The sequence below is a fragment of the Zeugodacus cucurbitae genome, chromosome 6 (assembly GCF_028554725.1).
Source record: "Zeugodacus cucurbitae isolate PBARC_wt_2022May chromosome 6, idZeuCucr1.2, whole genome shotgun sequence".
Classification (NCBI taxonomy): domain Eukaryota; kingdom Metazoa; phylum Arthropoda; class Insecta; order Diptera; family Tephritidae; genus Zeugodacus; species Zeugodacus cucurbitae.
The window spans coordinates 12,629,957-12,653,872 of record NC_071671.1 but is presented as its reverse complement, the minus strand read 5'-3'; the positions used below and the strand labels follow the sequence as shown (position 1 = coordinate 12,653,872).

General features: G+C 38.5%; 5 protein-coding genes across 6 annotated transcripts; 2 read left to right on the top strand and 3 right to left on the bottom strand.

The window, feature by feature from the left end:
• Positions 1–3,373: 3,373 nt before the first annotated feature.
• LOC105218473 (sodium-dependent nutrient amino acid transporter 1) lies at positions 3,374–10,274 on the top strand. 2 transcript variants are annotated; one of them, XM_011194080.3, is made up of 10 exons: positions 3,379–3,888; positions 5,960–6,197; positions 6,266–6,381; positions 6,670–6,824; positions 8,718–8,821; positions 8,902–9,091; positions 9,150–9,426; positions 9,490–9,666; positions 9,738–9,835; positions 9,897–10,274. In XM_011194080.3, the coding sequence occupies exons 1-10, from the start codon at positions 3,537–3,539 to the stop codon at positions 10,044–10,046; spliced, it is 1,857 nt and encodes a 618-aa protein (XP_011192382.2). In that variant the 5' UTR covers positions 3,379–3,536; the 3' UTR covers positions 10,047–10,274. The 2 variants fall into 2 exon arrangements, 1 of the variants encoding a protein (XP_011192382.2); XR_008472025.1 differs by lacking the exons at positions 9,738–9,835; positions 9,897–10,274 and having other exon boundaries at positions 3,374–3,888; positions 9,190–9,426; positions 9,490–9,652.
• On the bottom strand, positions 10,118–12,138 carry LOC105218472 (transmembrane protein 39A). The gene is made up of 4 exons (XM_011194079.3): positions 11,723–12,138; positions 11,411–11,655; positions 10,748–11,345; positions 10,118–10,674 (listed from the first exon to the last, which is right to left on the bottom strand). The coding sequence occupies exons 1-4, from the start codon at positions 11,975–11,977 to the stop codon at positions 10,423–10,425; spliced, it is 1,350 nt and encodes a 449-aa protein (XP_011192381.2). The 5' UTR covers positions 11,978–12,138; the 3' UTR covers positions 10,118–10,422.
• Positions 12,139–12,384: 246 nt separating this feature from the next.
• Positions 12,385–14,194, bottom strand: LOC105218471 (probable cysteine--tRNA ligase, mitochondrial). Its single transcript, XM_011194078.3, has 2 exons — positions 14,063–14,194; positions 12,385–14,008 (listed from the first exon to the last, which is right to left on the bottom strand). The coding sequence occupies exons 1-2, from the start codon at positions 14,074–14,076 to the stop codon at positions 12,409–12,411; spliced, it is 1,614 nt and encodes a 537-aa protein (XP_011192380.2). The 5' UTR covers positions 14,077–14,194; the 3' UTR covers positions 12,385–12,408.
• Positions 14,195–14,437: 243 nt separating this feature from the next.
• Positions 14,438–15,063, top strand: LOC105218469 (cytochrome c oxidase assembly factor 5). The gene is made up of 3 exons (XM_011194076.3): positions 14,438–14,689; positions 14,749–14,844; positions 14,906–15,063. The coding sequence occupies exons 1-3, from the start codon at positions 14,585–14,587 to the stop codon at positions 14,945–14,947; spliced, it is 243 nt and encodes an 80-aa protein (XP_011192378.1). The 5' UTR covers positions 14,438–14,584; the 3' UTR covers positions 14,948–15,063.
• Positions 15,064–15,092: 29 nt separating this feature from the next.
• Positions 15,093–19,484, bottom strand: LOC105218470 (ATP-dependent RNA helicase DHX8). Its single transcript, XM_011194077.3, has 3 exons — positions 17,739–19,484; positions 16,820–17,678; positions 15,093–16,768 (listed from the first exon to the last, which is right to left on the bottom strand). Exons 1-3 carry the CDS (start codon positions 19,323–19,325, stop codon positions 15,093–15,095), a joined length of 4,122 nt encoding a protein of 1,373 aa, XP_011192379.2. The 5' UTR covers positions 19,326–19,484.
• Positions 19,485–23,916: the final 4,432 nt, after the last annotated feature.

The window sequence follows — 23,916 nt, the reverse complement described above, 5'->3', positions numbered from 1 at the left end:
TTTTTCATATCTGGAGTACCCATTATTGTCTTTTTAATATTCCATGCAAATGGTTTAGTTTGAAGAGGTCCAACTATTGTCCCATAATCCCCAATGGGGTAAAAACGTTTGAGATCTAACAGCAATGTTTTCTTTAACCCTCTAAATAGTGTATAATGGCTAAAATTGATCGGAAAATATGGAAATACAAGAACCAAAGCCAGAAAAAGGCCCTAAATTATAAATAAGTGGACATGTACAGTGCTTAATGTCTCGAAAACTTGACCAAATTCCAAAAATTTCGATCAATGTTCTTACGAAAGAGTTCTAGGAAGAGTGCAATATTCAGATTTCTCATGAAACTGCGCGACTAAACATGCTACGACAATTTTACGCTACGAATGCTACGAATTTAGCGCTAATTCTCGCTTTATTCTGCGATATCAAAAATTTATCAGCGCAGTTTTAAGTTCGGCTCGGCTTTGAGCGTCCACTCTGCAGGCACCCTAAAAGTTATTAATCAAAACTATTTATAAGCAGATAAAGATGAGGGTACCTTTCCAAATAAATATGGTAACCTCTCGAGGTCAGAGCTTGGATTGTGACAATGCTCGATGAATTATGGATTGAAACTGTATCCGCCTCTTGCTTAAGGAGTTAGGTAGGTTTCAGAAGTTGAAAAGCGTATTTTTAATTATTTATAAAATATATACAATTCATATACAGTCGAACTTCCATAACTCGAAGTTTTCCATAACTCGAACTCTTGAATTGGTAATAGAATCACATTTCATATAAATTACATTCCGTAACTCGGAAGTCCTCTAACTCGAAGTTTTTTCTGGATTATGGTGCTTCGAGTTATGAAAGTTCAAATGTATTTCATTTAAAAATTCAGATTATCAAATATACAGATTTAAATAGTATTTTGTGAAATTTTTATTTAAAAATTCCGAAACCGTTATCTCCTTGATGTCTAAAAAAAAAATATCTTGCCGTGGACAGCATACTCATTATTTGTTCGTCTAAAATCAATAAACCGAAAATATATCGATAGCACATGGACGATTCGTCATTGAACGAAGGAAAAAAATATAAATAAAAACTTTAATTTTTACAGAATTTTAACAAAAAAAATTATTTTTAATATCGCTTAGGTGAATTCACATACAGAACCTTCGGACACAGCTCGGTTGCTAAGAGCAGTCTGACAGGTATTGACTATCTGGTCCCATTCTACAACTGGGAAAGAGGTTTCACGGTAAACATGGAAAAGGATGGTTGGCGCAAGGGCACCGTAACTACACGCAACACGTTAAACATCTATTCGGATGGCTTTAAAATGGATGAGGGAGTAGGTGCAGGAATATACTGTCCAGAATTAGGCATAAGACAACCGTTCAAACTGCCGAACCACTGCAGTATATTTCAAGCAGAGGCCTTTGCTATTGGGAAGGCAGCAGAGCTAGCCTCCAGCGCACAAGGCCAATACTCTAAAATTAATATCTACGTGGACAGCCAAGCAGCAATCAAGGCAGTAACCTCGTGTCGAATATCGGCCAAAAGTGTCCTGAGCAGCAGGGCAGCAGTGGTGATGGTCTCCAGATATATGAGGCTACACTTCTACTGAGTGCCAGGCCATAAAGGCATCGAGGGCAACGAAATCGTAGACGGGATTGCCAAGAGTGATGTACAGCTGTCACCCGGAAACATGATCAACATCGCTAAACCCATGCACATTCTATACAATGACATAGACAGGTGCATGGCAAGAAGAATCATATCTCGCTGGAAGGATCTACCGGGGTGTAAAACTGCAAAGGTCATGTGCAAAGCGGTAGATCAAAAATATACAAGGTTCCTACTGGAGCTCGATAGAAAGGGCTGTAGGACCATGGTTGGCATTCTTACCGGTCACAGCCTTGTAGCGGCACATGCCTATAAAATGGGGCTGTCAGAACGGGAGGAATGCAGAAAATGTCAAGAGCGGGGCACCAAGGAAACAGTGGAGCATCTCTTGTGCGTATGTCCTGCGTTAGCGAGACAGCGTTTTAGGTACTTAGGGGCCCCACTGTACGATAAGCTAGAGGAGATATCGTCAGTGAAGCCTCATAAACTATTAAAATTCACGACAGGCGCAGGCATCCTGAACGATGACTACTACTCAGGGAATACATAAAGGCACTCCATTCTGGTATCGCAAAGGACCATAACTGGTCTATGCGTGGCCTGCAGGCCTACCAGACCAACCTAACCTAACCTAACCTAATATCGCTTCCTTTTCGAGAAATCGCGTCGACCGGCTTAAAAAACTTGAGTTTTGAGATAAACGCGTTTAAAGTTTGAAATTGGAAGTGACATGACCTGATGGGCGGAACTTACAAAGGTCCTATCTCTTAGAATTTTCCTCGGATCGATTTTAAATTTTTGGAGCATATTTTAAACTTATTGCACTTTTTAAATAGACACGAAAACTCTAATTTTGAAACTCATCTAACCACTTAAAATATTTAGAGTTATCCATTTGTCGAATAACGATAGCAAGATGAAGCTAGAAGTGGAAGCTATATTACTGAATAATAAATAGCCAGAGAGGCTACATTCTATTGTTCTTGTTAGCTTATTGGATCAGTTTGTCATGTAATAAATAGAACAGAGGGATCAATAGCTGAAAGCTGATATAAATAACTGATCTTTAGAAGTGTTTTCAGCCAGAATATATGCTTTGAAAAGCTTTAAGTAAGTTGTAAGACGTCAATGGCTCAGATTATATGAGTTTAAATTCTAATCATTCTAAACACATATCTTTCTAGAACTACTTTAGTTAAATTCGTCAACTGATAAAAATTTTCGAATTCGAAAAAATAATTATAAAATTTATTTCGAACATTGCAGTGTTTTTTAATGCAAACGGTTTTCTCTAGTGGGTGGTTTTCACCTTGCAACGCGCATTGTCAAGTGTGAACTGAAATGCACACACATGTACATTATACATATGTGCTTGCCTGTGATAAATCCGCGCGCATAAAATTGTTGATCAACTTAAACGCCTATTTGTCAGTTTAACCGCCCGCTTGGCTGCCGAAGTGCCAACAAAGATAAGAATTGGATAATCACCGCTAAGAATTACGCAAATTGCACAGAAGCTACACAGACACGGTAGATATTGTAGAATTAGTTTGAAGAGGCACGAGTACGCGTTGTAAATGACGAAATACATACTCACTTGTATGGGCAGGAGAAGAGCTGTTGGAGGCAGCGCGCAGAGACGGAAGGCGCACAATTAATAAAAATACGAATCTAAATAAGTTAGCGACTAAACTTAGTGTGTGTTGTTGTTGTTGTATGGAAATGTGAAAATAATACGAGGAATATATTTATTTGCGGTTAAATCTTCGTACGACATTGCGGCGTTTAAAAGTGAACCGCACCGTCGATAGTAGACTCAGTGCGAAAGTGTACAGTGAAGTGTCATGTGTATTTTAACTATTTTGTAACACATTCTTGTTTCAAAATTAAAAAATAAAAAAAAAATTTACTCAACTTAGAAATAAAAAATGTCCGCCGAAGAGGAGCTTCTCAAACTACAACCGCGTAATTTAGAAAATGGTGCTTCAGAGCAACCAAAAACAGTAACGGTTGACGAGCTTACCGCTGGCGGCAAGCCCAAGGAGCAATGGGGCAATGAAATCGAATTTCTATTCTCTTGCATTTCGTTGTCAGTGGGCTTGGGCAATATTTGGCGTTTTCCTTATATTGCTTTTCAAAATGGCGGTGGCGCTTTTGTTATACCGTATTTGATTGTTTTACTCATCATTGGACGGCCGGTGTATTATTTGGAGATCATATTGGGCCAGTTTTCGGGTCGTGGCTGTATTAAGGCCTTCAATATGGCGCCAATTATGAAGGGTGAGTTTAAATTCCATACTTAATTTGTCTTTCCAATGTTTGGTAATTTCGCCATTTTTTAGTAACGGATTTTTAATGTGGATTTTTAAATAAATTTAACAGACAAATAAAGAGATAAATTTATCAGATAAATGTTATCTGTTTATAATAAGATAAGATGAAATTAAATGATAAAATTTTCATTAACATACATATATAAAAAATAATAAAACTTTATCCGAAGAGAATCTCCAAACATGTCAGAGAATGTTAGAGAAATCAGTGCCCGACGCGAACAAGTTTTATATTCAATAACACTGTATAACACTCGGCTGGGTATTGAACCAAATTTACCATAATTTTTTCCGAGAAATTGAGTCGTTAGGAAAAATCGTGTATTCTCCGATTTTCGATGTTAGTCTCCAAAGTCGAATTATTCGCCTCCGAAACTCGAAGAATTGCTTTTTTTTAACAATCATTATTAAATATTATATGTAGTTACTAAGAAATCGAAAATATCGAAACAAGCATCTAATCAAAATTTTCTAAATGGTGTATATATTATTTAATAATAATTTTTTATTTTCGAAGATCTAACTTTGAGCCTTCATAGTATATAATATATATAAGCTTGACCGAATAGTTTTATACACCATTGAATTAGGAGGAAAATGTAGATTATATCCATATTTCCGATTTTTTTAGGATATATATATACATAATTAAAAATATTTTGTTTTAAAAGCCTTCTTTCGAACTTGGAAGTCAGATATTTCGATTTTGGAGGCTAACTTCGAAAATCGGAGAATATTTTTTTTTTTTTTTACTTATGACTCAATGGGAAAAATTAGTGTCATTCAATGCCCAAAAAAATCGGACTTTGTCGTTTAGTGTAATTATTGATGTCTTTATGTATTTATGTTCATATATGCTCTGCATTTCGATTGGAATTTGATATAAAATTAAATAATCAACTCCCCTTTCGAAGTTCATCGTCATCAAAATCGAGAACATTAATTCGTTTCAATTTTGTGGAATTCCATCGAATTCATATTGAGGCCTTGGACCGGGTTTCGCGAATGCCCGTAATGCTCTAATGTTTCGTTCGATTCGTTCTAAAATTGTGATATTCCATGAGCTGGAATCTTCTTCTAGCCTCTATCTAATTAAGTTAACCGCTGTCGATTTAAAACAGCCTTTGAAGGAGGTGAACTCTTTTTTATAGTCCTCCCTCCTCTTATTACCGTCCAGAAGGTTTTAGTTAAACATCGTTACTCTATTGGTCCATATTTTCTGGCGCAAAAGGTATTTATTGGTTTCTTCCCACCAGTAATCGCTTTTTCTCAGTTACATTGCCGATCTGGCCGTTGGTCAGTGGCAAGATCCAATCTTATTTCGAAATCGTATATTCTACGTGTTAAATTTCATTATTTAATATACCGCACTCTATAACTATGTATTCCTTTCAAATAAGTACTAATTTTTCTCTACAGCCATTTATAACCCTTCCTTCCTCGACTTTCCTTGCTTTCGTATCGTATTCCCCCTAATCGGCGCCAATTGGAAATCCCAAGTGTAACCAAGTCACTCTCCACCTACTCTTTCCAACGGAGTGGAGCCCTTCCTCTTCCTTCGCTTCCACCGGCGGGTACTGCATGACTTAGCCAGCGTAGCCGCTTTCTTTTTACTGGCTGAACTATTTCTATGTCGTCGTATAACTCGTACTCGCTCATCGTCCATCCTCTGCGGTATTCGCCATGCTTTAGTATACTTACAAGTATTTTTGCTAGAAGTTTTTACTGAATTGGACTGGTTACCGTACATTTTTATCTACGGTTGCCTATTATAGATACGTAATAGGGGTGCTCAACAAGTCTTTGAGATTTTGTTGGAATTGTAAATTTTCACATTATTTCTAATAGCTGCTTCTATTGCAAATTACAATCGTATCGAATTTTTTTTTTTGCATGGTTCCACTATAATTTCCAATATAATTTAATGTATCAATAAAGTTCCTCACCTCAATTAAATTGTGTTTACTACTTTTTTTTTAAATAACAACAATTAATCAAGTATTATTTTTTAATTTAAGGTGTCGCCACTGGTCAAGCGCTTGCAACTGGCGCATCGATCACATACTACTCCAGCATAATGGCACTGACTTTGCGCTTTCTAATTGCCTCCTTCTCCAAAGTGCTACCTTGGAGTTACTGTCGCGAGGAGTGGGGTGATAGTTGCCTCAACGAAACGATGTCAGCAGCAATTAATGGTACTAACGGTTTACCGCATGGACGGCAAACGAAAATGTCTTCAGCTGAATTGTATTTTCAGTAAGTCAAAGGAATGAAAAATTTAACATTTTCTGAATAAAATTTTGTTAAAATCTCTATAATTTTAGAAAGGAAATCTTACATGAACAAGATGACATTTTCAATGGCTTGGGTATGCCGAATTGGGACCTGGTAGGCTGCTTAGCGGTGGCATGGTTTATTATTGGTGGCGTACTGATAAGAGGTAAAAAAGAGTATTGTGCACCCATCTGGTAACTTCTATTGGAACAGGGTTGGATTTTGAGTTGTAGTATTCTCAGACATTAACATTGAAAGGGCCAGAAAATCTATTTTGGAATAGTCTTCTGTTTCGGAAATTCTTTCTGAAATCGTACGAACTTTTTTCCAGCTTACTCACGATAAGTTATCGGCTATGCAACACGTATACTTATCACATATCTAAACATATTATTATTATTACGAATAAAATTTATAATTCTAATTCCGGATTTGTATTTCTTTCTTCTTTCAGGCGTCAAAAGTTCCGGAAAAGCTGCCTATTTTCTTGGTGTTTTCCCATATGTGGTCTTACTTATGCTGCTTTTGCGAGCTGTTACTCTACCCGGTGCCATGGATGGTATCATTTATTTTTTCAAACCACAATGGTCGGAGCTACTAAATCCGCTGGTAATTATTCGCATTTATTTGCATTTACAGTAAAAGCTCTTTATTCGCGGGGTATATGTTCCATAAATATGCCGCGAATACAGAAAACGTGAATACGGGATGGTAATTTATATTGGATTATAGGGGATATGTTCTTAGGTGACAAAAAAAAAATACAAATAGGTATATAAAAAATTGATTTAATTGAACTTTTTCAACATTTTAACTAATAATCTTAAGGCTTAGGCGATGGTTTGAAGAATTTTGTAATTTTTTCTTGCTTAGCAGTTTTCAAAAGCTCCTTCAATTCAGACTGATACACAGCAATCGCATTAGCAATTTGTCTCTTAAAAATTAGACTTCGTTCCATAGACGGATCAATGTTCATAAAGAAATCGCAGAGCTCATTTGCCATTCTTAAACCTTCACTAAGATTTTTCAAATTGAATGTCACGTTTCCAGTGCTTGTTGAAGCCTCTTCGTCAATAGGTTGTGTTCAGTTCCATGTGAGCCCCTTCTATATGGAAATATTACCAAAAGTTCAAAAATATTGCGAAAATAGTGGAATATTTAACATTTTCTTGTAATAAGACCTATTTTACTTTTTTATTAGTCCATTTGACAAGAATATTGGGTTGGATACCTATTGGAACAATTTTATTATTATGTATGTGCTTATTAGATCCGCGAATAAAAAATTTTTAGTCGCGAATATAGAAATTGGGTCTCATTTAATCCGCGAATAGTGAGAACGCGAATAAAGGAAGCGCGAATAAGGAGCTTTTACTGTACTAGGTTATTTTCAATAAGTTGCGTATACGCCATGTACTAACTGATATTTGAACGAAAATATTAGGTGGACGATATTTATATATATAACCACCCAACATGTTTCACAGAGTATAATAGTTTTGCTGTAAGTTGGTATAAAAATTGAAAATGGGCGTGGAGCCGCCCACTTATGGAGCAAAAACCATATCTCAGAAACTACTCGACCGATTTCAATGAAACTCGGTACATAATATTTTATTGATATTCTAATGACACGGATGAAAAATGGGCGAAATCGGTTGACAACCACGCCTACTTGCTATATACCACAATTTTGAAGACAACTGATTCGTACACTTCACAATATATAAGTTAAGCATCAGTGAAGATCAAATATCGGAGCAAAACTTTCCACAAATATTGTATTTCTAGTGTGGCAGAGCCCGTCTAAAAATCATCGAAATCGGACTATAGCTTTTCAAGACCCCAGATATCGAACATAAGGACCTCGAAATTTGCGTCTAATTTTTGATTGAAAATATCGGTAAATCCCTCAGATATTCTAAAGTAATTCAAAAGTGTTGTGTTTCTTCTAATAGTGTGCCTCTGTGCCAAAAATGGTTGAAATCGGGTTATTATTTCCTCTAGCTCGCATATACCACATATAAGAATTTTCAAACTTCCGATGGTTTTATATCGGTTAATTTATGATTTATGATTTTCATTACTCTAATGGACTTTATGCTGAATATACGGGACGAATTGTGTGTTATCTTAATAAAACTATACCAATAAATCGCGAGAGTATAAAATGTTCGGTTACACCCGAACCCGAATATATATTATGTTTGCAAATAACGGTAAAAAATTTGGAAACGGAAGTCTCGTAAAGTATCTTAAAACTCACATAATTTGGGCCACCATCGACGGCTTTTAGTATTTTACCGAGCAGACCATTTTGGCTAATGCCGATCTAGATATTTTTCCACAACCCTCGAAAAGGAATTCATTAAATAATTCTCAATCTCGAAACAATACATTTTCTGAGTATTTTTCTTTTCTGTCTGTGTCTAATGCATTCTAAAGAAAAATAAAGAAAAAGTAATTGCATATATGTGATCCATTATTTCATCATTTCCCTAGGTATGGTACGCCGCAGTCACACAAGTTTTCTTCTCATTGGCCATCTGCTTCGGCACCTTGATCACGTATGCCTCTTACAATAACTTCTCACGCAACGTATACAAGTGAGTATATCCGAGCAGTTAATTTGTACACTAAAGACACTGACTTCAAACTTCGAGCGCTAATATTATGACACACACAGCGATATAGTGATCATCACAACAATGGATTCCTGCTCCTCCATCATCGCGGGCTGCATCACATTCGGCATACTTGGCAATTTGGCATACAAGACCGGCGCCACAGATGTGGCTAGCGTGGTGAAGGGTGGCGCTGGCTTGGCTTTCATCTCCTACCCCGATGCCATAGCGAAATTTGAATTCATGCCACAGGTACGTATCGATGTGCACAAGCGCCCAAATGGCGCGCTAAAACAAAACTACCTAAAAGGCATTCGCGGTTCTCTTCTTCCTCATGCTATTCGTATTAGGTATCGGCAGCACGGTCGGCATGGGCTCCTGCATTGTGCGTGTGATACGCGACCGTTGGGTGCGTGCGCCGAATTGGGCGCTGGCGCTGAGTCTGGCGTTGCTGGGTTTCGCCGTGAGCATTGTGTATATGACACCTGGTGGACAGTTCGTGTTGAATCTGGTGGATTTTTATGGTGTATCATTTACGGCGTTGATTTTAGCGATTGGTGAATTGTTGGCTGTTGGTTGGGTGTATGGTAAATGAATAAATGAAGTGGTGGAGTTATTTGTAACACGCTATTATTTGCATGTTTTTGCAGGCGTTAAGCGTTTCTGCGCCGACATTGAATTCATGATTGGCTTGAAAACCGGCATTTATTGGCGCATCTGTTGGGGTGTCATAACACCGGGTCTAATGTTGGCGGTGCTGGTGTATACGCTCATCGATTTGAAGCCGTTGACATACAAAAATGTCGATTATCCGCAAATAGCGCACAGTGAGTGTGTTCATATTAAGCAATATTTAAATAAAAAGTGAAAAAACTTTTTTTTTGTATTTTCGTTGCAGTTTTCGGTTGGTGTCTTTCCGCCATTGGTCTACTACAAATACCGGGCTGGGCTTTATATAGCATCTGCAAGCAGCCGAAATCCGTTGGTTTGCTCAAAGTGAGTTTCAATTAACTGTTTTTTTTTTATTTTTGTTGACATTTTTATCATATTTTTACAGCAATTGTCTGCTGCTGCATCACCTGCAAAAATTTGGGGTCCAATGGAAAAAACTAAACATGAGGAGTATGTACAGCATCGTCACAAGTTTGAACTGCAAGCAAAGCAAAGAACAATTTTACAAAGTGCTTATGATAATCTATTTGGTTAGGTTACCTTGCTTAAATGTTATTTTTCTTGATTTAGCAAAGCGTGTATTTTCACATTAATTACTACTACAAATTAAATTGTTATCTTCTTTTATTTAAAATAAGTGTTTAACAAAAGTCTTGCATTAAATGGCTTAAAATTTTAATTTCAGCTTAGAATGTATGTTTGTTTATAGTTCACAATGCGTCTTAAAGCAAATAAATATGTACGTAGAAAGCAGTAGTAGAAATGTATGTATATATGTATGTTAGCGCTCATAAAAAAAATTAATTCAAAAATAATATATAAATGTTGCGGAGTCACAGTCAATGTTTATATTTAAATGTTTATATCTATTTGTGCATAAATGCAATTCCTCTACAAATGTCACGCTGTGTTTAATTACTATGTAGCGCATTTGTTTTTGTTTGCTCCGCGATTGCTGTTTCCGCCGTGTAGATACGTTTCGTCACCAAATAATCACGCATTATTTTGAAAAAAGTAAATTGATTTGTAAACGTTGCAAAACTAATCGAGAGTATAAAGTGCCACTCGACAGCATAATATAGCACTAATATGCCGGCCAAGACAACGGCAGCTTGTAGGCCAGTAAGTAGCATGTATATGATGGCTGGATTACGAAAAAGTTTCTAAAATGGAAGAGAACAAAATTTGTAAGCAATAATAATGCCAACACACCATTGTAGCAAACACTACACTCACATAAAATCTCGAATGACTAGAATTTCCCGGTAACGCTACCGTCACGGGGCCACTAGCGCTAAATAGCTCGCCATTACATTTCACAATACTATCCTGAGTCCATACAGTATTTGGTTTCCAAACAGTTGTTGCGCCACCGGCCGTGCCACTTCCATTGCCATTATTGCAGCTGGCGTTACTACTATTGCCACCGATTGCGCGCATCTCCATACGCGACCAATAGCCTAAATGCAGTGATGCACGATGTAAGATATCACTGTATTTAGCTGGAAAACCAAAAGCACACGCCATAGTGAGGCAACTTATCCAGATGTATAATGCATTTTGATACGCCCACAGTACATTGTAATACATGGAAACAGCAAAGAGACATGGCACAACACCGGCGTAGTAAGCGTTTAATAACGATGTAAATACGATCTGTTTGAAGCGTATGTTAAAATCATTTTTCAACACAACGATTTCTTCACGTATAGTGTCTGGGCTGGTTGAGCAGCAATGCATGGGCATGCCATTAAAATAGGCGCCTTCAACTTCATAAGAGCTGCGCAGGAAAGACTCAATTTGGAAGCCGAAAATTAGCACGTAGATGACAAGGCTGTACGTGAGAAAAAAATTACAAAACTAAAAATTATAACAAAAACTTTGAAATCAATAACTTACGGATACACAAGCAAGAAAACCGGCATAAAAGATTGTTTTGTATAAATTTTATACACACAAAATGCCAGTAGTGTTAGTAGACAGCTGCTAAAGCTGTATTTTACTATCTTTTTATAGATTCGGCGATGTTCAGTACTCAAATCCTGCAATAACTCTTGTCCACGTATTAGCAGACAGAATACAAAACGTCTCGACATTAATAGCACTATGAACGCTACCAAGTAAGGTTCTATGAGGTATACGTTCTGTAAGAATGAGAAAATTATAAGCATGACCAAGTACCCAATACTGCAAGCAACATTGTACACTCACAACTGTACGTGTAGTATTTGACTCCGGCACCCACCACATTGTGCGATAAAGATTAATAAATTGCATGGCCGCAGCAAACGTGATGAAAAGAAACATTATAAGTTCATTTAAGAGCTCCGAACTGCCAGGAAAATCTGGGAACGGTATATGTTTCGGCATGGGTGCGTTATCAGCATTGTTGTATACACCGGCGCTGTTATTCTTATCCCTTGTAATAGGTCCACTGCTACCTTCATTTTGCACTTCCACACCCATTCTTCTTGCAATATTTTTTTATTTAAGCCAACTTTTAAACTATCTGTTGAATTTTTATTTCATTTTCTACAGATTAAAATAACAAATCAGATGTTGTCAGTCTGTATTTGCAACAAACTTTTAAGTAAATAAACAAAGGCGAATTCAGAGTTAGCTTTATAAGTAAAGACTGTCAGTTGGATTTGAGCGCGCCATCTGTTGGTGTAAGTTACTCAACAACCAGGCGAAAAAGCAATCAGCGCTACAAACAAATTCAAAATACAATTAGTCTAAATCCGTTTCCTTTATAAAATACGTATATTTTCAAGAATCGTATATATATTTTTTCAAGTAAATTAAGTAGAATGCATTCTCCAATACTTTTGTGAAACGGCCTAATCCGCTACAGCGTCAGCAAAAAATATAAATTTCAGTTTTTCAAACAAACAACTTTATTTCTTACTGTTTCTAAATTGCCATGAAGTACCCTGACTGTGATCTTGTATAGTAATTCCATGTTGGCTCAAGCAATTACGCAATTCGTCACAAATTCCGAATAGTTCTTTGTTCTTTCCCGCTACTGCACGTTCGCGAATTAAATGTCTTGACTGTAACAAATCTTCTACAAAACGCTCCAAATTGAATTCTACATTCGCGCTTAAGGCCTGCGCTCTTGATTCTTCCGCAAAAGTAAAGCCGAGAATATGCAGATGTTGCTGTATGAAGTTATTTACAGCTGCTATAGCATCCAAGCTACTGCTTGTGGTCAAATTCGTTCCAACTTCACTGCCGCCGGCGTTAATTTGCCGACTCACTGTGTTCGCTTGTTCCAGAAGTACACCAACACTACGTGCTGTATCAAAATCATCCTTATAGCAAGAATCTATATCTTGTAGTGCACGCTGTAAGCCACTAAGAATTTCACTAGCATCCACTTGTGCCGCACGCTTTTTACCACTTAAATATGCATCATAATCGGCTTTAAATGTTTTAAAACGTTTCAATGTATTTCTTGACGTTTGCATTAGCTCATCGCTATAGTCTACAGCGTTGCGATAGTTCGACAGTGCACAGGCCATGCGAAACTCGTCTGCGGTATAACGTTCTAACATAGCACCCACGGAAATGGTATTCTTTAGAGATTTCGACATTTTTACCGGCTGTCCTTTAATATGCAATTGTCCGGTGTGAAGCCAATAATTCACCCATTGCTGTGTGCTGTGGTATGCACAACTTTGTGCTTCCTCGTTTTCATGGTGTGGAAATCTTAAATCCAAACCGCCAGCGTGAAAGTCCAACCGTTTACCGAAAATCATGCTGGCTAATGTGCTGCATTCGATATGCCAACCAGGACGACCAGCACCCCAAGGCGATGCCCATGCGGGTTCATTTTCATTTTTTTGCGATTTCCAAAGCGCAAAATCAGCTGCAGCATTTTTAACATTTATTTCATTTGAGCCGGTTTCTGGCTCTACGTCCATGTTCACTTTTTGTAACTTGCCGTAATTTTTACATTTGCTAACAGAAAAATAAACGCTACCATCGCTACCCTTGTATGCGTTACCCTTTTCGATGATAAGTTTTATGAATTCGACTATTCGTGGTATGTGCTCTGTTACACGTAGCGTTATGTTTGGCTCCTGTATGTTAAGTTGTGCCAGATCTGACCAGAATTCACTTTCGTAAAATCGCGACAACTCACGCCAATCTCTACCACTTTCTTTGCTTTTGAGTATTATTTTGTCATCAATATCCGTTATATTCATTGCTGTTACGAGGTTCACATTGAAATGCTGGCGCAGTATACGTTGTATGATGTCTAGTTTAACGTAACAGCTAATATGGCCAACATGTGTCGAGTCATAAACAGTGGGACCACATGTATACCAAGTCGCATATGTGTTGCTGGGCAGTATCAAAGGCACCTTTTCACGAGTTATACAGTTATATATTTGTATGCCAGTATCCTTGCCGCTTGTGGGCTGTTGCCACAATTGCTTGCTAGTGTACCGCTGAATTTGGATTGGCCAAAATCGGAGCGGCTTCAGGAAACTACAAATGAAGTATTATAATTAACGCTTTTCAAATTGAGTTTTTTACACTAACCTGCTCCGTGACATTTCGACTATTTAGTATTATTTTTATTTAACTAATGCCGGTTTTTGTGGCTTAATTTGTTATCAGCTGCATGTCCCTTTTGATGAAATCAGCTGATTGTACTAAGAATGATTATCGTTGCCAATGAATAAAATAAATTCACAATTCTCTAATCAAAAATGTCGCCATTAATAAGAAACAAATATTAGCTCTAGATGCTGTATCGAACATACAAAATTAACTTACGGGTGCTGTTCATCTTTGTTAAAACAATTTATATTAGTTGTCTGTTATGGTTTGAAATTATAAACGTATTTATAAACTAAATTTCTGTTACTGTATTTATATGCAAAAATCCACCATCTATATGGCATCTCATAAATAGAAAACAGCTGTTTTGTTATGAATTCGTTGCACTTACAAATTGTTCCGCTTAAGCATTAAATAATTAACTATTTAGTATTTGTGTTGAATAATTGAATATATTTACTTTCGCTCCTCCAGAGAATTCACAACAAAACCTACAGCAAGATGATGCGCTACGAGGGTGATGAAAAATTGGCGGATACCACTGCATGTGCAGGTGTTAGAGCCGATTTGAAGATGTGCCTGCTAGAAAGTGATTGCTGCCGTGTAGTGAGTGCAAGTGCTTGAGCTTTGGAAAAATATGAATTATACAATTTTGATTATTCTAGGACAAGCACACACCGCGTGAGTGTCTAAAAGAAAACAATGTGCCTGAGGAATGTCAAGTACTACGCAACCTATTCTTCGAGTGCAAACGCTCGCTGGTAAACACTGAACATTACTGATTCTAAAAGTCCTTTTATTCTAATACTCCATTTTCTATAGCTCGATACTAGACAACGCTTCCGTGGGCGCAAGGGTTACTGATGGAGACTTATAATATACGTATTAAATGTCGTTTGGCCAACCGTTAGCTTTTACGTTAATATTCTTTTATTTCATAATTCAAATAAAAATATACATTAAATATTAACCTAAACGAATTACATTAAATGCTAAAAAAGTGTGCAACTTAATTACGCCTTCGTCGTACGCGTGATATACGCCAAGCATTGGGCTCCTCGTATTTATTGTACAATGGTTCGAGTCGTTGGTTCTTCTTGAATTTACTCAACTTCGTTGGATCAGAGAAGCGGAAAAATGATGGCGCGAATTCCACCAACCATTTCGGATCGATGGTGGTTACTTCGCGCATATATTCTTTGGTCGTCTGCACGAGTTCGTGGTAAACAACCCACTCGGGTTGGCGATTGAACAGCGCACTTGAAGGATGTATGTAAACGACCTGTGAATCCACAAGCGTACGATAACCCTCTTGGGGATCTTTTTTAGATGCATTACGGAAGAAACCCGAACAGATGGCTTTCTGTATACGCACAGAGTTCTTGCCCGCTGATACAACATCCAATTTATGACGATCCATTATGCCGAGCAATTGTTTGCGCACATCTTGCGAACGTTTTAGTGTGCGTATCTGTACGAAGTTTTCGTAACACCAAGCATTGGAAAATTTGTTATTCTTCCAACTGTTGTATACGGCAAGTAGCGTGAGATGATCGCCTTCGGGTTGATTGAATTTTGCCTTCTTCTGATCGGCCAACGCTTGCTTGTCCTTCGGGCGATAGAATACGTTCTGTACGCTCAACATGGAAACAATTGTGAGTACTTCGTCGGAGCATTGCAATGCAACGGACATGATGAGCATTTTCGATAGATTTGGTTCCAAAGGAAATTCGGCCATACGACGTCCCAAACGTGTCAGCAAGCCCTCATCGTCCAGCGCAGATAATGAATGCAAGTTCTCCAGAGCCATAACTAAGGATTCTACAGGCGGTGCGTCCATGAAATCGAAATGTAGCAGGTCATTGATACCCATTGTCTTCAGTTGCAACACAGTCATTGCCAAATTCGTGCGCTGTATCTCTGGCACTGGCGTAGGCAACATCTCGTCACGATATGCACGCTCCGTATACAAACGATAACATTTGCCGGGACCTGTGCGCCCAGCACGACCGGCACGTTGTTTGGCTGCGGCTTGTGAAATTGGCGTGACCACCAGCGAGTCCATGCCCGTTTTCGAGTTGTACACCTTCTGTTTGACGAAACCCGGATCGACGACATAGAAAATACCATCAATTGTCAGTGAGGTCTCTGCAATATTGGTGGCGATGACGACCTTGCGGCTACCCGCTGGTGCCGGATCGAAAATACGTGTCTGCATTTCGGAGGGCAACGCTGAATACACTGGCAATATAATCAATTCGGGCACATCGGGTCCCAAACTTTTCATGCGCTCGTACAGTATCTCACAAGCAGTGTCAATTTCCTCCTGACCCGTAAGGAAGAGCAATATATCGCCTGGTGGTTCGCGCAAATGTATTTGCATCACGGTGATCAGTGAAGCATCCAAATAGTCTGTTTCTGGTTCTTTGGTGTACAAAACTTCCACAGGGAATGTACGACCGGGTATAGTGAAAATGGGCGCTTCAAAGAAGTACTGTGAGAATTTCACGGCATCCAACGTAGCGGAAGTGACGATCAACTTCAGTTCAGGACGCTTTTGTACAGCTCCTTTTAGAAGACCGAAGAGCACATCAGTGTGTATTGTACGTTCGTGCGCCTCATCCAACATAATAACGGAATAGGTTTTTAAATCGGCCTCCATCAGACACTCGCGCAATAACATACCTGTTGAAAGAGTATTAGAAAAGTTTTGACATAATTCAGTGCGTAACATACCGTCTGTCATGTATTTGATAACTGTTTCGGGACTAGTGCAATCCTCGAAACGTATAGTGTAGCCGACTTCTTGCCCCAACCGACAACCGAACTCTTCTGCCACACGTTTTGCCACCGACATGGCGGCCACACGACGCGGCTGTGTGCAACCGATTTTACCGCGCGCTGTGAAGCCACTTTCTGCCAGGTATTGGGTGATTTGTGTTGTCTTGCCGGAGCCCGTCTCACCAATGACAATCAGTATTTGATTGTCAGAGACAGCTTTGATGAGGTCATCGCGCAGTTTGTAAATGGGAAGCGATTGACGTTGTTCCAGCAATGACATGTCCGTCTTTTTACCAAACGATGATTTCTTACCGCCAATAACATGTTTCTTCCATTCGGGCACTTCGATGGCAGCGCCGGAGCCAATGCCTCGAGTGTTTGCCATAGTGCGCGACTCATCCTCATCGGGAAGAGGATCAATCCAGTTGCGACTCATGTTTGTCGGTGCGACGGCGTCTTGTTCGCGCTGCAGCATTTTCTGTTCACGCCGCTCCTTGGATAATGCTGACTGCATCATGGCAGCTTGTGCCAATGAACCATCGGGGTTTTTAACAATGCGCACAGGTGAGAGATCGTGTAACGCGCGTCCATGTCCTGAAAGGAATGGGGGCTCCTCTTCGACAATTTCTATTTCGATATCAGCCTCGTCGTCCTCTTCCTTTTGTATGAGCCCCGTTTCTTCGTCAAAATCAGGCATTTCACTGCGATCAATGACGCCAGAGCTAATCATCTGCTTAATTTCCCAACGTTCAGGGCTAGATATACGTGTGACGCGCTTACGCGAATCACTTTCATCATTGTCCATGCTACCGCCCTTTGCAAATGAATTGGAAGTTAGTAGACAATCATAACCTTTATTATATAAACCACTTACTTGTAAATTTAGCAACGAAGTACCACTATATGGTCGATCCGGATTACGATCCCTCATCTCATCTTCCGGCGCTACATGTGATAATGGATTTAAATCCCTGCCACTCGCTTGATCAACCTCTTTCATAGAAAGTGAGACTTTTTGTCCTGCGATAGACATAACTTTAACTTTCACATTTGCATTCCGTTGCACCACTTCGGTTACATCAGTTACACGTCCCTCGGAACGTAGTTGTGAAATATGTACCAACCCCTCCCAACGTTTACGCAATCCAAAAAGTTGTACAAAACAGCCGAACGGCACAATATTCGCCACTTTGCCTGCATAAATTTTACCCGGCTCTGGATCGTCAGGAAGTGTTGCTGGCGGTGGCATTTTCTCATTTCGTCCATGACGATCTTCAGAGTTGGAACGTGAGCGCTTACGTCTGCTATGTTCATTACGGTCTCGTGAGCGAGAACTTCTGCGTCCGCTACGATCATTACGTTCACGGGACCTTGAGCGGCGGTGACGTTCTTGTGAACGTGAACGACGTCTACTACTACTACTGGTGCTATGACCATGTGAACGGGAACGTGAACGACGTTTACGTGCACTGCGATAATCTTCACGTTCACGTTCTCTGTCCCTTTCATGCATGCGGCCACGATCACGCGATCTACTACGAGAACGTCGACGTCTATCTTGTTTTCGTCTGTCACTAGGTGAATTTGAACGTGATCGCCTATCACGGCTTCTTTCTCGACGACTACTGCGTTCATGTCGGCTTATACGCTCCTGTGATCGTGAACGAGAGTGGCGGTCAAGCTTTTTCTTCTTTTCTGATTTTATTTTAATATCTTCGTATTTCTTTGTAGCACTTGGAGCTAGTGCTTCCAATTTGTCCATGGCATCGTAAATATCACGCTTACTTGGCTTTCGTTCATCACTTTTTAAACGTTTACTAGGAGCTAATGCTTCTAATTCAGCCATCATATCGTCGACATCGTCCTTTTTGTATTTATCATCATGTTTACGATGACTTGGTGCAAGCGCCTCTAGCTCAGCCATTGTATCGTCGGCATCTTCTTGTTTTTTATTTTGCTTACGTTTACTTGGTGCAAGCGCCTCCAACTCATCCATAACGTCGTCCAATTCATCTTGCTTTTTGGACTTGTGTTTTTCTTTTTTATCGTTACCTTTCTCACATTCTGAATCGGATCCACTAGACGCACTATCGTTGGCACTTTCACCACCACTACTATACGTTTTACTAAACTTATCATTTGGCAATGCCAAACCTGGAAACATGCGCGTCAATTGGTCCGCTTTGGCAGTTTTGAAGCTACCACCACCTTCTGGTTCTTCAGCGTCACGACCCGGTTTCATTAAATTAATAATTCTCTGAAGATTCGTAACAAATGAGTCTGGAAATTCAGCTCCATTTTCATGCAGTGCCTTGCGAAAAGCATCAAAAGTTGGATTTTTATGCTCCAAATCGATTATAAATTCAGCCAAATCCTTATCGTTTAGACCCAAGTGGTTTTCCAGCTCGGTGCAAATTTTTGAAACCAACGATAAGTATTCCAGTCGCCGTAACTCGTCCATGATGTTTTTATGTATAAAGCGACTATTTTCGATATTTAATTCTCATATAAAATTAGTTTTAACAAACAGCGCGAAAAATGTGAAAAATTATACGAAATGCTTGTAAACGTAAACTAGACAGAATATTGGCAATCAGCTGCTACCGAAAACGGTGTTGCAAATAGCCAAGACGCAGTGTTGGATAGCAGATTATTTAATAATTGTGGAAATGAAGCGGAACAGTTGGATAATGAAATTATATTTCAAATTTGATATAATTAAAAATAAAAAAACAGATAATTTGTATTACGTTAATTGAAAATTAAAAGAACCAATTTAATAAAAAAAAAAAATAATTGAAATCATTTTATATAAATTACTTTGTAATATAAATTTTGTTAAAGTATTTTTTGAAAAGTCTTTCTTTTTTCTAATATTTATAGAGATACTTTAAAAAAAAAAATGTCTTAATTGTTTTCCACAGTTTTTGTCAATACAATTAAACTTATTTCATTTCCTCACCAAATTTCTATACTGTATAAAGTAAATAAAATTAACGAACTTCTTTACGGTATCATCAAGGAAGTCTTAGACACTATTCCTTTGATGTCGATCGAACAAAACTGTTTTAACGAGGAGGAGGATAACGAGACAAAAATCCACAATCTCGTATTACACATGGCCAATTGAAGATTTGGGGAATAGCTTAAACAGGAAGTAAGATCTCAAAATAGCATAACGGTCACTCCCTGCATACAATGTTGGACATGAGAAATGTTTACGTAATGGATGCCAAATTTGTTCACTTCGGCCGCACCTACATAGTCATTCATTTGGTCCATTGTGCACCCCAGTATTCCTTCTTAACCGACTGAAGATTGGATATTCGCTAAGATAATGTTCCAGCGTCTTACTATACTACGTGCATATCCAACATTTTGCGAATTCATTATACCAAGTTTCTGCAGGTGGCTTCTAAAAGTTAAGTGCCACGTGATGATCCCTGTGATACTGCTTAGTTCTGTCTTTCCAAAAAGTTTTTTGGTCTGTCCATTGTCAACATTATCCCATAGGAATTTTGTAATACGACCCCGTGTAGCAGGTGTTCCAAGACCTGAGGTGTTCTCCATCGTTTGAGGGAGCTGAAAGGTCTAAGGCAGCTTAAAGGAACTGTCTGCTCTTCGGCTGCCTCTGAGCGTGCCAACTCATCCGCCGTTTTATTTCTTTCTATACCTGTATGACCGGGTAGCCAGGCGATATTAACCGAATTTGCTCCTGCTAATCTATTGGTTGTCTCTTTGCATCATCTTACGCAGTGAGACTGCAGCGGATATATATATATACTCAAGAAATAGTCGAAACAGTCGCTGACTATGGCTTTGGAAAAGGCGAGGATTGTCCTATCGACTAGAAAGGTGTCGGTCACTATTTTCTGGGGTGATTCCCAAGGTGTGATGTACATCGCCATCATGTCTGCCTCTTTTACAAATTTGAAATTTGATAGAAAATTATTTTTTTCAGGCGTATTAAAGAAGTTGGACGATTACTGTATACAGTGCATCGAGCTAATAGAAAACTATTTTGAGAAATCGCCCAAATTTTCGTTGTTATTTGTAGGATAATTACTTATCGAACCGACCTCAGTTTCCCCAACAGCCGGTTCTATGGTACCGGAATTGAGCCGGATTTTATTCGTTTAAGGGCTGTCCTACAATCTAACCCTATTTGAATCGGTAAGTTACTATTTTTAACGAACTGCCCTCGGATATTTTTTCGAATTAGGTTTTTTGGATTCAGTCGTCGTAACACTATAAATACTAATATTAAAAATTCCTATTAACGATCCTGAGGTCATATCAATAAAATTTAGAGAGTTCATACAATACATACTTCTGAAATTTGTTTTATGTACCACACACTTTGCGGCGCCTTTAACCGTCTGGTACTATTTTAATATTATTCTCAAAGAATAAATTTTTTACTGTTATATAAAAAAAATAATATTATTTACTTAACAATAGATATTCGCCACCATTTCACTTTACAGTTTTCACTTTTCACATAATTTTTCTGTGTTTTCACTTCAACCTTCCAATTTTTTTGGGCAACCGAAATCAAAAGAGAAATTTTTGAAAAAATAATGTTCAAAGTTATTCTACGAAGATGTGCTTTATTTCTCTTATGCATCATTAAAAGTTTTCTCCGCAAGTATTCACTTGAACTTTTGCACTGAAAATGGCAAAAATGCAGAAAACTTGCTTTCTTATGTCAAAGTTTAAAACACACACACAAAAAAGAGAGCAAAACACAAAAATAGAAAATTAAATAAAAAATGCGACGAATGTCGAAGCAAATAAATATGCGACAAAGCGCAAATGCAGCGATTCCTATTTCTCATGTGCATTTGATAGTGTATGTATGTATGTATGCGCTTGTGCTTTTGTTTACGCCCATTTTCATACAAACTTGCACCTGAATGGGAGTTCACGCAAAACTTCAATTGAATTTCCGTTGTGCCATTTTCGCACTTGGCTTTTACCTTTGTACGAGTATTACGGCATTGTGTGGCAAGTTTACACAGGGAATGGCGTATCAAGCAGTCAGTTCCCCAGTTTCAACTACTTCGTCAATATAGCAAACAACAAATTCCCTGGTTAATTAGTTTCTTAACCGACGTACACAATTTTAATGATCAATTCAATAATCTAAAGAATTTGCTACATATGTACATACATATGTATGTATGTATATATATATATGTCTCACCTCCCACTCACTACCGTCCAGCCGTTCATGTTCATGTTCATGCCACACACATCGCCCATTTTGCATGTGTCCACATTCAAGTTGGCAAAAGCGGAAGTTTCCAGTCGATTTGTATGGTCTTTCATTTGCTCGCTCAATTGAACTTATCGATGGCACATTAAACTGTCGGCTTTTTAATTAAGTTCATAAAATACTTTTAGACTCCGGCAGCTGGTGAGAACTTTCACCTTATCGTCGTCTTTGGATGTGCCCAGCAGATATGTGGGAAGTGAAAAGTTGATAAAGTGGAATCAAAATAATAAAGTTGAAATAGTTCAACCGGAAGGAAATTCAGTTGAATGGACAGGAAACGCAGCTGTGCTACGATTTGCATGCAAAATCGAAGAATGATTTCTCAAAAAAAAAAAGTGGAGCAAAGTTTAGCAAAGACATCTGTATAGTGCGCTGCCGCAGCGGTTGTTTGGCAGAATCTAAATTGAGTATGCAACGTCAAACTACAAAGAAATTAGTGAAAAAATGCAGCAGCTGCATTCTCAAAGCCGGCTGAGTGGCCCTATGTGATCCCTTATACAGTTCTAGTGCTTTCCTCGAGACATGATTAGATTTAAACAAAAAATGGTTGTACATATACTATACTATAGTGAAAAACTGCACTCGATCTACATGTATATATGATTCTATTATGAGAAAACATTTAGTTCGGAAATTTCTAATAGTTATAGACGACCGTGAATCGATTTTTCTGAAGAAGTTTTATGGAAGCCTGAAGAGTTTCCATTTGAATTTTACACTCGATACATTGTGACTGATTCAAATCATTATACGTATACTCTATATATGAAAGTTGAAAGTAGGTGGATTAAGGTTCCAAATAGTCAGATTACACAGTCACACAACAAAATGTTTGTTATGACCTGATGACCATCTGATCACAGTTTTAACATTACCCCAGAAAACCAATTTGGCGGACAGGGATTTTTAAAGTTAATCGGATTCGCTTGAAACTCGCTCGGGGATTTTCTTGATCACGGTTTACGAATCCGGTGTCGGCTTTTCAAAATTCAAAATAGCGAATCCAATATAACACCCATTTTTGAAAAATGCAGAGCAATCGCTTGAATCTTGTCAGTCGGGGGTTTTCGGGGTCGCTGATTACGAATCCGGTGTCGGTTTTTCAAAATACAAAATGCCGGATGCCATGACGTAAGATCGAGTTTCCTTATTCTCCTTATTCTTAAATGATATTTAAAATATTACTAAATTTTCTGGACAGCAGCCGAAAGAATCCAGAAGGTTTCACTTTTGACTTCTAAATCCATAATTTCATCAAGTTATGATAACGGAAAAATTTTTTGCGCACCAAGTACGATTGATATAGTCACTGAACATAATGGCGTTAACTTTTACGCACTGTAAAAATAAGAGTATACATCTTCCTCATCCTCTCCTTCCACCAGCGGGTTCTACATCGAACACTTTCAGTGCTAGCGCAGCCCTGTCTTTTTATTCGCTGAACTATGTCAATGTCGTCGTATAAGTCGTACAGCTCATCAGTCCACCGTCTGTGGTATTCGCCGTTGCCAATGTTCAAAGGACCATAAATCTTCCGCAAAACCTTTCTCTCGAAAACTCCTTGTAATGTATCATCGGATGTTAACATCGTCCACGCTTCTGCATAAATCAAGATGGGAATGATGCAGAGTGTGATCTTTGTTTGTTCAGAGAGGACTTTACTTCTGAATTGCCTACTCAGCTCAAAGTTTGTAGCATGTTGGCAAGAGTGATTCGGCGTGAGATTTCAAGGCTGACATTGTTTTGTTTAGTAATCTCCTATACATAAATGTCC

What these genes read in the sequence shown, in the direction of transcription:
- LOC105218473 (XM_011194080.3), top strand. Translation starts at nt 3,537, where the DNA reads ATGTCCGCCGAAGAGGAGCTTCTCAAACTACAACCGCGTAATTTAGAA. An exon ending in TATGGCGCCAATTATGAAGG is followed by an intron (nt 3,889 to 5,959) that starts GTGAGTTTAAAT and finishes TTTTAATTTAAG; the next exon opens with GTGTCGCCACTGGTCAAGCG. An exon ending in CGGAGCTACTAAATCCGCTG is followed by an intron (nt 6,825 to 8,717) that starts GTAATTATTCGC and finishes TCATTTCCCTAG; the next exon opens with GTATGGTACGCCGCAGTCAC.
- LOC105218472 (XM_011194079.3), bottom strand. Translation starts at nt 11,977, where the DNA reads ATGGGTGTGGAAGTGCAAAATGAAGGTAGCAGTGGACCTATTACAAGG. An exon ending in CAAATACTACACGTACAGTT is followed by an intron (nt 11,656 to 11,722) that starts GTGAGTGTACAA and finishes TCATTCTTACAG; the next exon opens with AACGTATACCTCATAGAACC. An exon ending in GTTTTCTTGCTTGTGTATCC is followed by an intron (nt 11,346 to 11,410) that starts GTAAGTTATTGA and finishes TCTCACGTACAG; the next exon opens with CCTTGTCATCTACGTGCTAA.
- LOC105218469 (XM_011194076.3), top strand. Translation starts at nt 14,585, where the DNA reads ATGATGCGCTACGAGGGTGATGAAAAATTGGCGGATACCACTGCATGT. An exon ending in AAAGTGATTGCTGCCGTGTA is followed by an intron (nt 14,690 to 14,748) that starts GTGAGTGCAAGT and finishes TGATTATTCTAG; the next exon opens with GACAAGCACACACCGCGTGA. An exon ending in TCGAGTGCAAACGCTCGCTG is followed by an intron (nt 14,845 to 14,905) that starts GTAAACACTGAA and finishes CATTTTCTATAG; the next exon opens with CTCGATACTAGACAACGCTT.
- LOC105218470 (XM_011194077.3), bottom strand. Translation starts at nt 19,325, where the DNA reads ATGGACGAGTTACGGCGACTGGAATACTTATCGTTGGTTTCAAAAATT. An exon ending in CTTCGTTGCTAAATTTACAA is followed by an intron (nt 17,679 to 17,738) that starts GTAAGTGGTTTA and finishes TCATTTGCAAAG; the next exon opens with GGCGGTAGCATGGACAATGA. An exon ending in TATCAAATACATGACAGACG is followed by an intron (nt 16,769 to 16,819) that starts GTATGTTACGCA and finishes CTCTTTCAACAG; the next exon opens with GTATGTTATTGCGCGAGTGT.